The sequence below is a fragment of the Clavelina lepadiformis genome, chromosome 2 (genome assembly GCF_947623445.1).
Source record: "Clavelina lepadiformis chromosome 2, kaClaLepa1.1, whole genome shotgun sequence".
Lineage (NCBI taxonomy): Eukaryota > Metazoa > Chordata > Ascidiacea > Aplousobranchia > Clavelinidae > Clavelina > Clavelina lepadiformis.
Genome location: NC_135241.1, coordinates 9,079,941 through 9,093,935, shown reverse-complemented (window position 1 = coordinate 9,093,935; position 13,995 = coordinate 9,079,941). Strand labels below are relative to the sequence as shown.

Below are 13,995 nucleotides of genomic sequence, written 5' to 3'. Positions count from 1 at the left end.
CCCTGAGATAGATTGCTACGTTTCCCGTAATTTTGAGGCCAGCAAACTTAAGTCGTGCCGCACCTCGCCTCGGCCCCAACCCCCCCTACCCAAAAAAATACCTAAGGCCACAACTGCCTATACCCTATGGTAACTTAAATCTTGACCAAACGTGCAAAGTATAGTAACCAGGTACTTTGATTAGCCTATTTTTGACTAAAATTCATCATTTTTCGGTGCAGCTCTTTAATATACAACCTTCGAAAAAAATGTACGCTGTATACAGTATAATATAACGTCGAATTTACATACAATTAATAAGAAAAACAATAGATGTCTTTTTAATGCTCAAATGATTCCGTGAAAATAGCTTTTATGACATGAACGAAGTTTAATAGCTTGTTACACTCGTTGGAGATACACTCATTTTTCATGATAAACCTCCAGTGGAGGACTGCAGAGACCTCTTTCCTGAAAGCTAAACAAAGAGAAAGATGCATGTATCAAAGTATATGAGTTTTTTTCAAACTTCCACTTCAATTCTTTGTTTTCCGAGATGGAAACCAATAAATCGGTCTTTGCCTGTAGTAACCTTTGGTTAGAAACAAGTTCATGATCTTATATATTAAGAAACTTTGTATACGAAGTTTATACTAATAACTTTGTACTGGGAAACTAAAGGCCAAAGTACTAAACGTTCCCTTGAAAATGAGTGTATCGTGCGACAATGAAATTGAACTAATGAGCACGGCGACGTCAAATTTAATATGCTTCAATGGATGAAAGTAACACATTTATAAAAAGCTCAATCAAGGCATGTATATTAGCTAATGATTTATTGACGTGCTGGCTGGACAAACTATTTCAGCAAAATGACATTAATCAAAAGAAGAAGATCAAGGTTTTATGGATTTCTGACAAGCCCTTAAGGACAAGGGAGTCTACAAGTTGATCTACAATTTTCCTGAACCTGCGGCAAATGGCATTGTGCGACATAGAAGGGACATAGTAAGGGTGATAAATCACAGTTGGTAATAGAATTTCCACCTGCAACAACATTGAAGTTACTGAAGAGATTTAGACAACTCTGTTAAATTAACTTCTTCTATGTAGCCTATATATATAAATAGCGAACAGCGCTGACATACTCTGTATGCTTAATTACAGAACTTACCGTTTCCATGTCTGCAACAAGCAAGTCTGCAATTTTGATTCATATAATCTTTAAAAGTTTTGCAGTAATCTTGTTTTGCAAACTGTTCGCACGTTGTGCGATCTGCAATATTGACAAACTTTGCACAATCATCAGTCGCAGGACATGTGCTCAAACTGCATTGCATTTCTTGTTGTTTATTTCCTTCGCATTTACCTTCACCGCCACAGCAAATTCTGTTCGAGATACAAAAGAATTTTATTCCTTTTGACAAAAGAGGCAGATGCAAAACGCAAGTAGATGTTTCATAAGTTATAGGTTTTTTTATATCTCATTAATTTTTTTATTCTTTGAGTAGGCCATTAGTGAATCCAAACATCTACAGATTTTCTTGTCTTTTAAACAAAACACTTGCAAGTGACATTGCCATTGGTGAAAACCTAAATACGACCTGAATGGTTTATCGCCACGATTTTCTTATTATTTTCAGTCAATTTATCAACGGCACACTCATTCAAAATTATAGACTTAGACAGTTCAGGCAAATAGTTTTACTTCAGGAATAGTAGAATAATTACCTTGTTCTTATTTTCACTCCATTACCACACGTTTTGCTGCAGTCACTATATTCACCCCAGTCTCCCCAGACTGGGTCTCCGGTGCAAGTAATAAACCGGGCGGGATCTCCTTCACACCCTGGCCCCCCAATTACACCACCTTCGCAACTGCGCACCTGCTCTTGTTGGCCTTCACCGCACTCGATTGAACACCCACCCTTGTTTGACCACCCGGTCCATTTCCCTGGACATATGTCAATGTTGCAAGGTTGAGTCTGACTGGTTGATGTGCCATGTTCATCTGGTAGACAGCGGATAGGATCCGGACAATTTCGAGTTCTTGTTCTTTCTCCACCACCGCATGTTTCGCTACAGTCCCCATATTCGGACCATTGTCCAAAATCTAACCGTTTATTGTCACATTATTCTCGTGCATTTTATACTTTACAAAATATTTATCATAGGCATTTTTTGCTACTACTTCAATGCATTACAAAATATATATGATTTGTGGTAGACCTATACACGAGGTAAAATTTGACGTATACGTATGTACCATTATAACTACCTTCACAACATGTTTGAGTGGCTATTGCATCGCCAATGCATCCGTCATTCCCTATTTGTCCTCCCACGCAATGACGCTCTTTAGATTCCATACAAGTGTCATCACAATTACTCCACGGCTCATACTCGCTCCAATGAGCGCAAATTTCTATTAAATGTAAAATAATTTGATCATCGTACACGACTCAGTTTCAAATTTTTACGTCGTTTCAAATTTCTTACGAGCATTGCAATCTTCGGACATTTTAGACGGTCCAACGCATCCCTCTCCAGGAACAATACCTCCCACGCATTGTCGGGTTGCACTTCTGGTACCAGTACCACATGACTTAGAGCAGTCTGTCCAAACCCATGGCTCCCAACGATTACATAAATCTGTTTGATATAAAATATAATTGTTACATAGCGCTCACAATGCTTAAGTGATTATGGTTTTGGCCTTTAACGGACGCTGTACACCACAAAAACCTACGAGTATTGCAGTTTTGGCTCTTTTCCCTCTGTCCTTGACAACCATCTTGTCCAACATCGCCATTCATACATTCTCTTGTAGCTATTTGCGTTCCTGTATCACATTCTTTTGTGCATTCACTCCAAGCCTCATACTCTCCCCAGACAGGACAGGGCTGTTCGTTGCAATCCTAATGCATAGAGTTAGGAACATTGTAAAGATAAAGATTTATTACAATCCGGAGTTACGCCGTCACTTGGAATTTTCCAAGTTCTCCGATAGATTTATTTATTTGGTCATAGCCAGGCTTCATTTTATAAAATGATTTTGTGTAAAAAAACTCCCAGCTGTTAAGATGCTATCAGAGGCGCCACCTAAAATTTTTACCTCGGTCATGGATACACTTCCTTCACAGCCCTTATCGCCAGGGCTTCCATTTATGCAATCTCGACTGTTTGTGCGCGTCCCACCGCCGCAGGTTTTCGAGCAAATTCCAATATTGTAATTCGACCAGATTGCAACTTTCATAAAAAGATATTAAAAATCCATTTTTGCAATACGTGATAAAGTACATTTTTATTCACAGAACCTACCTTCACATGACTGTGTGTTGCAGTCCATTGTTTCCTCAGTGTCTCCCTGACATCCAATATCGATATTTGCACTCCCGTATTTGCAATAGCGAATGCGGCTTTTTGTTCCACCACCACATTCAACGCTGCAAGGTGTAAATGCACCCCACGATGTCCACTCTTAGATAAAACAAAACAGTAAAAAATTTAAAATATCATCTGCGAAGCCACTTTATTAAACGTCTTTAATCGGATTTTTAACCATTGATCTAAGAAGTTTGATTTATGTTGTTTGAGTGAAAAGTACACTTTTATGTGGCATACCACAATACCTGCTGGCTTGCATTCTTCGTTTGTAACAGAAATACTAGTTATTCCCGAAATCCACGATTCGAATGAGGTTACTCTTGTGTACACGCCGTAGTAACCGGCTAAAGCACACTCTCTCCCAAACGATGTAACTCCCGCAATATACCAGTCGCAGTTTTTACATCTCTGACAAACCAATGGCCCCCCGGAATCACCTGTTATGAGGAGGTTAAAAGTGAAATTTTTTGTTTATCACTTTTATAAGCAGTGTCTGAATAACCAATAACGTATTGGTTATAATATAAAGTTATTCTAATATAATAACCTAGGTTAATAATACGTTGATTGATAAAACCACAAGTAAAAAGAAAATGAAAGAGTTGATTTTTATTTCATTGCAGGTGTAAATTACTAACCTTGGCACGTGTCTCTTCCGCCCTCCTCATAACCCGCGCATATATGAACATCTGGATTCATGTTCTCTGTGTAATTTCTATAGGCTCTTTGACACACCTCATTGTTTACAATTGGTAAGTCGACTTCTTGCAAAATAGAGGCCTGACTGCCACGGTATGCTGTTGTGCAGAACAAGCATAGAGAGGAAATGACAGGTCTCGAAATGAAAAATTTGTTGTACATTTTTCCTTTTTCGCAATTTCAAATATACTAAAATAGACTAATATACAATGTAGAGTATATTCATAGAAAACATATAGAAAAAAAGTACTGGTTGTGCCATATCCGGTAGCAACGCAAATTTCTCCATTTTTAGGTTCTTCACCGTTAGGCAAGCATACTGTTCCTACGAAGTTTCCGATATTCGCTTTTCTGCGCAGTCTGATCAATGCAATGTCATTGTTTGGATAAGAGTAGTTTTCATGTACGAAAACCTGTAACATGTTATTTGTTAGCAAAGAACATTTCCACAGTGAGTTATATGGGATTTCAAAATAACTTCAAAACTTTTCAATGGTAAAACCCTGTACGCTGACAGCTATTTTGCTACAAATTCCGGAAGTGTAAACTAAATTTATTTAAACGGTGAGCCTATACCAACTGGACAAATTGGTATCTTAGATCTTATGATCTATGTAGGAAGTGATTGGATGGGTTTAGGAATATGTGACTGCAAAACTAAGAGTTAGATTTTTCAACCAGCTGTTCAGACGGAGCAGTAACTAGAAATAATGAATAATAACAATAGGCCTAACGAAACTAATTTCTACAGCACAATAACACTTTCGTATATTACAGTTTTTGAGTATAGGATGGGATGCCTAACATAGGCTATCTGTTTTGAGAATAAAGATATCCTTTTGATAGGTAGTGTATTCCAAAAAATACTGTCGAGGTTCTCGTTATAGCTATTAGTAACTTACTCAACTTTAGCCGAACTCCAAATAGCTCTGTACTTTAATTCAAGTCAATGTTTTTAAAAAAATCGAAAATTTTAAAATAATAAACAAATTGTTTATTTGTTTAAACAAGGTTACTTATGTGCCATTTAATAAAGATGAGTTTACAAAACAGCTGAAAACCAAAAAGAAAAACAAAACACAATCTAAAGCTATATGTAAATACGTGACAACCCGACGAAAATGTCTGCGTAATTTCCCTCCTATACACCACCGCATTTATTATATTAACAGCTTACCTGTCTTACTGTTCTGGATTGTTCATGGAGATTCCCACTGTCTGGACTTGTCCTCAGAACACCTAATATAACTCTAATTGAGCTTGGGCTATTTTTGAAGCTCCTGTGGGGAACAATAAAACAAAATTTAAAAACATATCCGTTATTGGTTCATTACCTTTGAAAAAAAACTGACGCAAATGACTTCCATGGGTAACATTCATGTCGACAAGTAAATAAAAAACATTCTGTCTCTTACAAGCATACTTCTCATACTCTACAAAACATCTATTTGTTTCAAGTCCGTTTGGTTAGATTTAAGGTATGCTATTAGCTTTACAGTATTATATTTGTGGTGGTGTATTTAGTTGATATATGTTCGATGGTGTTTTATGGCAAACATTTGTCACATGGCTATATACAGTACAGTACTTCTGACTAGTTCTTGCGACAAAAAATGCTTAGAAACCTATAGCCTACCTTTGACTAAAAGATTGCCGTCTATTTTACCATTATACTCGCGATAATGCTTGGAATGATTTTAGCTATATGAATTTGCTGCCGTAATTTTTCTAGCTTTGCGTATACTTCGTGTAACCTACTGCGTGTTGCAAGCAGCTCGAGCTTTATTTCGAAAAAACTGTATTTTTTTATCTTGTACTTGTAAGCTTACAATTTTTAATTTCAATGTTTTTAAAGTTATAGAGATTCAAAATGAATGGTACCGTATATCAAAACACAACAGCACTTACGAAACGCAATGCGCAGCGGTCAAAACCCATTCGTCACCAATAAGGGTTCCTCCACAAATGTTGTTAACAATGCTAATGTAAGCCTGCACAAAAATATTTGTTGAAAATGTGGCAAAATTTTAGAAACGAGACATACTTACCATCCATGGCCAATTTGCAACCAATGCATTTCTCCCTCCTACTACTCTGCCTCCATTTGTAAAACTAGATCCACATTGGAAATAGTTCTCTAAATAACATCAAAATGTCATTCATTAAAGAAATAACTAGGCAAAAAGCGAATAGTAGTTTTTGGGGTTTGGATAAAGTTGCCTACAAGGTAAATTTCAAGTGAGATAACCTTTTATATAAAAGTTTGTTTTTAAAAACGTGGCTTACAAATTGTTAAAATCGCGACAGCCATATATGGTATAAACAAAAACTTCTACTGCAACAAACGTGACAATAGTCACAAAAGTTTGGGCACAATTATAACATAAAATTTTGCTCAATGCCAGAATAAAATAACGTTACTGTTTTTTTATATTACTTGCGTTTTGCTTGCAACATTCTTCCTTTCTGTAATAATTCCAATAAGAAGCAGGTCCAAGTTTAAACGTTTTGCAAATAGTGCATCTATAACTTCCAGGCGTGTTGTAGCACTGCGATGCTGAGGTGTTCAAGCATAGATTCGGATTTTCGGCACATTCGTCAATATCTAAAAATGTGGTTTACAATCACGATAAATCATTAATAATAATAGAATTTAGTAACGAATTTGAAAAATGAAAAAGTGACTATATAGGTTTTCTGCAACAATAAGTAAACTTGGAAAGTCATTTGTAATAATTGCATTTCTTACCAGTGCATGTCTGTCCATTTTCATCCAGTCTATAACCGTCAAAGCACTCACAGGCATAGCTAGAATCACCCTTGCGAACGCACCTATGTTGGCAATCAAGGTCCTTGCAATCTGTAGTGGGTAGATAACATTAGGAATTAACGTAACTAATGTTTGTTCGTATTTTACTGCTTCTAAAAATACCCGTTGGTTTTACTACGTAACATGAAATAAAATAGGAAGCATAGTGTCGTAGACATTAGTTTTACTTTGGTTGATAGGAGCGCAAGCGTTGCAAGTCTTGGCACAATACTGTCTAATTATTTCCACGTTGCAAGTTGCTGAAGTTTCACACCAGTCGAAGCAGTCAAAACATCCAACCTCTAAACAGAATGAGACGTTAAGCCTTCCAATAAAATATCTTTCAAAAATGGTTGCAATAGTATTAGAGTATAATTCAGTGGTTCTTAACCTTTTTCTGAGCGTCCGAAATTTAATAAAACAAAAAGTTTTAGGCGTCCCGCTTTACCATGCCACGTTTCTAATAATTTAATTGATTATAATTCATGTACTGTGAGGTATATCGGGTTCTATAACATGCTTTTTCGTTTCATAGTTGAATCTAATCAAACACAAAAAATAAAAACCTGCTCGTTACATCTAAAAAAACTATGTAAAACGAAAAAGTGGTAATCCATCGTCTACAATTTTGAAAAGCTGCAATATATACACCAAATTTGGTACTGTACTTCATACTCCCGTTATGATAAATGAGTTGTGTATTGTGGGCCTGCCTGTAGTTTCACAAGATGATAACTTTTAGGCTTAGCAGTCCAGTTTTGTTAACTACCCTATTTGATAACTACATTGTTTATTTGAATTGTCGACAACTCGACTCGTACCACCGCACCTAGAGCAAAAATTGTTGATGATCATCAACTATATGCTGTAATGAGACTTAGCTTTTACTATTCTATAATTGTACTATGATCTGTAACGATCAATCAAATTTCTGTTAAACAAAGCTTCTTCAATTACATAATTTGTTTTGTCAAAAACGGCTAATAGGACATGGCCATTATTAGTACGGAATACTGTAAAAATACTGCTATTTTATTGATGTTTAGAATATTTCTTAAACATTATTTATTTTTAAAATGTGGACCAGCTATTCAACAACTGGCTACCCATATTTCGATCACGATAAATATGCTATAAAGTGAGAAGTTAAGAACCGCTGTAGGATCTATACAGTCCTGTATATTATCTAGTTTGATTGTTTTGCTTAAATGCTAAGTTGTAATACGCAAAGCACTGATCGTTGATGTGCGTGTGTAAAAACTTACGTGTGCATTGTGAGCTGGTTTGCTGAGGAAAACTTAACATCATTGCCAACAAAAGTCCACATCTGCAAAAATTAACAAAGGTACAGTAATATCAATTTTAGCATCATGATATTGGCAAGCGGGTTTATGTACTGTATACACAAACTTTTTCGACACCTTTTTTGATAAAAAATATAGTGTACATGTAAAAGTCAATATGCAATATATAAAACTAATTCTACTTAGAGTTAGATCAAGAGAGCTTCCTGTGTTTAATTGGTAGGCTATGTGCACTTACCAGCTAAGTGTTAAGTAACTGTAAACGCATTATGCATTAAGACTTCCTTTACGCTTAAAATGAGGGGCAGGTCCAAAAACAGGTAGGCCTTATATCAAAGAGTAGTTGCCAGTATGCTGGCAAAAGGATTTGTATAATACGTAGTTGGTAAGTAGTTATTATTACCATAAATTAGCTGCAAAAAGCGCAAATCCATCGGCTTATTTTGACGAAGATGACGGTTCTTATTACGTCACTACAAGACAATCAATAGGGACGATTCAGGTATTTGGATGAAGTATAACTACGATGTTTCGTGTGGCCGACAATTAAATAGGCATAACACTACGTAACACAATTTTTGTTCGGCTAATTCTTTTAATGCCCCTTTATGTATTTTTGGGTGCTGAGTTCAAAAGTTTCCGTTTCAATCCAGTTAGTTTTTTTGTACCATCGTTACTTTTTGAGGTATTCAAACTTTGATGTAGCTGTAAGTATAGCAAATTGTGTTCTACTCTTGCAATAGATTTTAACTCCACATCAAGGTTCCGTTTGGTTTATTAAACGCAAAAACCAGTTTAAAAACGTTAATAAGGAAGGCATGAAGATGAATGTAACATAGTTTTGTCAAACAGTAAGAGTCGTTTAAAAATGTACTTTTGAGCGAGCTTTTCTTTCTTTTCTTTTTCTTTTAAGACCACTCCTGTCTTGCCTAACTAAAGACCAAATGTAGTCTCCCATCATTGCACTGTCCCAGCGGCCTTTATATCGCTTTTCCATTGGCTCAATATCCTCACTGAAATCTATCACCATGCTCCTCACTGAAATCACCAAGATTTTCTTTAAAAAAATCCAGATGGGAACATAAAAAATGAAGTTTTATAGAGATGCGTAGGATCATGATCTATTCCAACAGCACCAAATACGCCTTCCACATCTTTGCAATAGCAAAGGTCTTCAATAACGTCAAAGTAGACAGAAGACTCCAAGTGCCTATTCCTGTAGTGTTCCTTGAATATGTCATAGCTCTTCTTTCGCTGATCTTACGATACTTCGATATGTTTAATATTCAAAAATAGCAATCATCATGATGATTTCGTGGCTCTTTCCAAACTCTGAGAACTGCAAATGACATAACTATTCCAAAATCCCTCAACCATCTTTCAAAATTAGATCGAGAGCTACCACAGATTACATGTGGTGCCAATGACTTATTCTGATCACCAATGTCCATCCCAAAATATATTCTATATGCTGTCTAATACTTTGTTCTTTTCACAATTTTATATGCGGTGTGTTTTCTGCTGATGTAGTATCTATATATTTAACAAAAGTAATTCGGTAAATTTTTACACTGTCGACTAGACATTTTGATTTACACTATTTAAAAGATAAACTAAATCTAAGATTTACACAAGAATTAACTCTACAAAATGTAATCACATGGCATACTTCTCTCTGTAAACACTAAATATGACTTTCTAATGAGACTATACTGAATTTAACAGGATAAGATAAAATGAAAACTGAGATAAGAAATAAAAGCACAATCCTCTGTGAGATCTCACACACCCACTCCCACTCACTTCCTCAAGTAAATAGGACGCCCATTTACAACATGATAATGCTGACAGACACAGATCATAACCGCATAAAAAACCTACAGTTAATGGAAAATCACAAAAAACGGAAATCATTGAATCTTGAAAACGATCAGTGGTAAAACAAAAGCTGATAGTATTTTTTACATCAGCACTTGAAAATCATTACACTACACTTAATAAATGCAGCTAAACAAACTTTTTTTAAATTTTGTTACGTGGTGTAGTTAAAGCGTACTTAAGTGTATATATAACAATTACATTTTTCTTTCAATAAGCCTAAACTATAGCTTACCGTTGGGGTATTTGCTCTGGTTAAACTAGCCTACCATAACAACCATATCTAATACATATCAGCATATTGTTTTTACTTTTCTACGTCATAATGATCTAATTCGTTGTAATAGGCCAACTTTGCGATAAGATTTTGGCAATTACTGCTTGACCGCTGTATATTATTAAACATAATTTTACCAGTATGTTTACTGGCAACTACTCTTTGATGTAAATCCAGTTTGTGTTTGGACTTGCCTCTCACTTTAAACGTAGACGTGGGGCATAAGATAGGGTTACCATAACTGAATAAGTCAAATTCCTGACGGTTTCAAATAGGGATGTGCCGCGAGGAAGATTATTCGGGTTAGTGTGAACCCGAATATCATGAAGGTCGACACGAACGAATCCCGAATCTATTCGTATTAGAACCAAATAATAAAATTTCCTCCAAAAATTGTCAAATCTTGCTTCTAAAATGACGTAATCGATAAACAAATCGCTTTCTATCGAAAAATAGTGTTTAAAAAACGATTGAAAAAGCAAAATCGTTTGGAAAACGACCTTCATTGTAAGTACTGCTGACTCTAGTTTGGCATTGTCGGGAAACTAGATCATCATTTTTTACGAAAGTCAGTAAATTTATAAGTAATGTTGTATTCGGGTTCGCCATTGTTGGTATTCGTGTTCGCCCGAATCTTCCATAAAGGCGATATTCGGCGAATCTATTCGGGTTTAGGTTCGTATCGGCCCATCCCTAGTTTCAATGACCAAATTTCGCGTCACCAAACAGGCGCTATACAGCGATTGTACAGTATGTTCTTACACCCTACCAATCCAAACGCTTATTTTGTCTGGAAGACAGTATCACTGTCAAAGACGGAAAAAACGCAGAATTGCCACATTTGTTTAGTCCAACAACTTTCTGTTTAATTAATATTAGATCTTTTTTCCGCTTAACGAAAATAAGAGCAATTTTGCTTCATACGGTACCTAAAAGTTACAAATACGAAGGAAGGTCTGGTTAGTATAAAGCAAACAGAAAAATTGATCCTACAAAAAGAGCTAGCCTAGTCAAACGACTCGACAAGCAAAAAAGCCAATTCGCACAATTACCAAATAATGAAAATTACTATGTCACAAAGAAAAGTTAACTAAAAATCACACTAGATTGGTGTTTGGGCCATGTCGATAGGCCTAAAAGGAGCTATGCTTGCATGTGGGCCTGCTCTTATAGAACGAGCTTGCCTGCATCTCGTCAGTAAATCTACATTTTCACTTAGCCATTTTCAACAGTAAAACAATAGCAACGTTTAATCTTTTGCACTAAACAAATTCTTACAGTGAAAATATTGCAGTTAGATTTCATAAAATGTCTTGTTGAAAAATTCCGGACATTTAAGCATTTTTAACATTTTTCCTGGATGCAGATTTGAACCCTAAAATCCCGGACATGTCGGGGAAAATCTCGACGTATGGCAACCCTAGCGTAAGAGGACTAGGCTTATAAAAGTATTACACTTATGTCGTTAGCCAACATACACAGTAGGCCTACTATAATGAGAATGATAGCATAGGAAATTCTGTCATACAACTCAGAACTAAAGCTAGAAATGGCCATGATATTATCACGTTATTGTAACATACTGTAGAAACCTAAACATAACCTGAACCTACCTTTCCTCTTATTTCTGAATATAACTTCAATTGACCCATAGGTATAGCTAAAATCAACTTTGTGCATATCGTTTCTCTTGTAACCTAACCGTCTATATGTATTTTTAACAACGGCCTGCGTGACTTATTGACAGTAAAACAATTACAGTAGTACCGTATCAAATTTCATCTACCAAGGGGTAAATTTTCTAATTTAGTATAGGTACGAATAACATCTTCTACAATAAAAATAATTTAGGAACGCTGTACAGTATCTAGTTATAAGTCTAGCTAGCCCTTTAATGGTACAACAGTCATAGTGAAATTAGCTTTAGCGAAAGAACTAATGGTACTGCGAGATTTCAGACAAAACAAAGGAGTTCCAGCATATTTTTTTAATCACGGGCAATTTTGTTTTCAGTTTCTGAAAAGAAATCTAAAACGGCACAAACTCGCGACAAAAGTTTCGAACTATGTGTGTAGTAACTTATGACATCATCATTTGAAAAATAAACTATGTCACAAGTGACTAGTCAGTAACTTCATTAATATTAGGATAGAAAGTACAAGCATTCGTGTTGCAGCTATAGTAAACTCGCATCGTTTGACTCGGAATTTAGCATGTAAATTATTAGTTTAGGAAGGCGAAGTTTATAAGGATATCCAAACGTAGACCTTAGTACAGTATTTGAGGTAAACGAATAGAACTTTTCATGAAACAGTAACACTAACGAGCTTGTTCATAAACAATGCAAAAACAAAAACTGCGGGATTTTGTTTGCTGAGAAAATGTGTCGCAAACCAAAAAAGGGTGAGACCCATTGCATTAACAGTTTACATTGTTTTATTGAACTTATCTCTTGGCCTGGAAGGTGTATATAATCTTGAAACAATAGTAGTTAATTAGGCTACTGTATGTCTATAATTGGTTGGGGATAAATTTATGTACGTATAAAAAGAATTAGGAACTTCTACTCTAAACAAACTTCAAGACTGCAGATTACAAAATTGCACCACACTGCATAAGTCTTTGCGCCGGGAAACATGACATAGTCGTTAAATAAAGTGTTTGAATTGTAAAAACTTTGCGACACACTCTTCTCAGGGCATATAACTTGGGTAAACCTGTAACAGACGCTTCAATCATGGTCTATGGGTAAAATGTGATGTTAAGCAGTGCATCATTTCCTGAACCATCCAAATATACACAAATAAGAAAAAAACATAATGCAGTATATACAGTTTAATAGGGGGCGATTCAGATGTATATCCTATCAAAATAGAAACCTCATATCTATCTGCAAATTGCAATAGCTATTTCATGTTACCATCTAAGCAATTTTGACAATTCCAAACATTTCATATAAGAGATATATAAAAATATGTTTCATAAATACATAAAACAAAATTTTTAATTTGTTTTAAATACAAGCATAAACCTATAAAGGGCATTTGCAAGGTTTGCTTAAATACAGTATTGGTGTATTGATTTAGTGTAAGTTGTTTTTATGTTTCCATAAAATTTTTGAGGGCGATAAAATTTCTGTAAAATAAATTTTAAAATTCAAGTCGAACCCTTCCTCATTTATGCCATAAAAATACTGTTAGATGATCAGTTGAAAGTTTACACATATAGGTAAAATTCATATGTTTGCAAACAATTATCATTTTACAGCATACTTTCTACAAACTCACCCCAAAGATGTTTTTAGATCCATGTTGACCACTTCAACTCTGTCCAAGTAAGCGTGCTGTATAGTGTAACAATGCACTACGCTTTTATATACTGTATGTACACTAAAACCTAAAACAAACTATTTCATTAAGACAATGTGGAACTTTTCCAAAATGTTTTTAACATAATCAAAAACTATAAATTGTCAACAACTACTTCTTAGCACTTCTCGCAAAGCAATGATAGGCTTTGTTTTTATCGACTATTAGTTATACTCAAAGTTGAATGTCTTCATCAAAAGCATTTTCATATGCGCCTTTAGGCGGCAAAAAGTCAAATTATGACGTAAAGTAAAGCGACCTCACTAATTAGAACGGCACTGTCGTCAGTCGTCA

At 35.4% G+C, this 13,995-nt stretch overlaps 1 protein-coding gene across 1 annotated transcript; it reads right to left on the bottom strand.

Moving 5' to 3' along the window:
- Positions 1–205: 205 nt before the first annotated feature.
- LOC143446070 (uncharacterized) lies at positions 206–13,775 on the bottom strand. The gene is made up of 19 exons (XM_076945539.1): positions 13,621–13,775; positions 8,140–8,201; positions 7,063–7,176; positions 6,815–6,925; positions 6,503–6,670; positions 6,114–6,202; positions 5,974–6,056; positions 5,243–5,345; positions 4,316–4,478; positions 4,005–4,163; positions 3,612–3,803; positions 3,301–3,459; positions 3,095–3,228; positions 2,729–2,897; positions 2,479–2,631; positions 2,258–2,404; positions 1,711–2,092; positions 1,154–1,368; positions 206–1,026 (listed from the first exon to the last, which is right to left on the bottom strand). Exons 1-19 carry the CDS (start codon positions 13,641–13,643, stop codon positions 905–907), a joined length of 2,748 nt encoding a protein of 915 aa, XP_076801654.1. The 5' UTR covers positions 13,644–13,775; the 3' UTR covers positions 206–904.
- Positions 13,776–13,995: the final 220 nt, after the last annotated feature.

What these genes read in the sequence shown, in the direction of transcription:
- LOC143446070 (XM_076945539.1), bottom strand. Translation starts at nt 13,643, where the DNA reads ATGGATCTAAAAACATCTTTGGG. An exon ending in TTGCAAATTGGCCATGGATG is followed by an intron (nt 6,057 to 6,113) that starts GTAAGTATGTCT and finishes ATTTTTGTGCAG; the next exon opens with GCTTACATTAGCATTGTTAA. An exon ending in TTGTTGCAGACATGGAAACG is followed by an intron (nt 1,027 to 1,153) that starts GTAAGTTCTGTA and finishes ATGTTGTTGCAG; the next exon opens with GTGGAAATTCTATTACCAAC.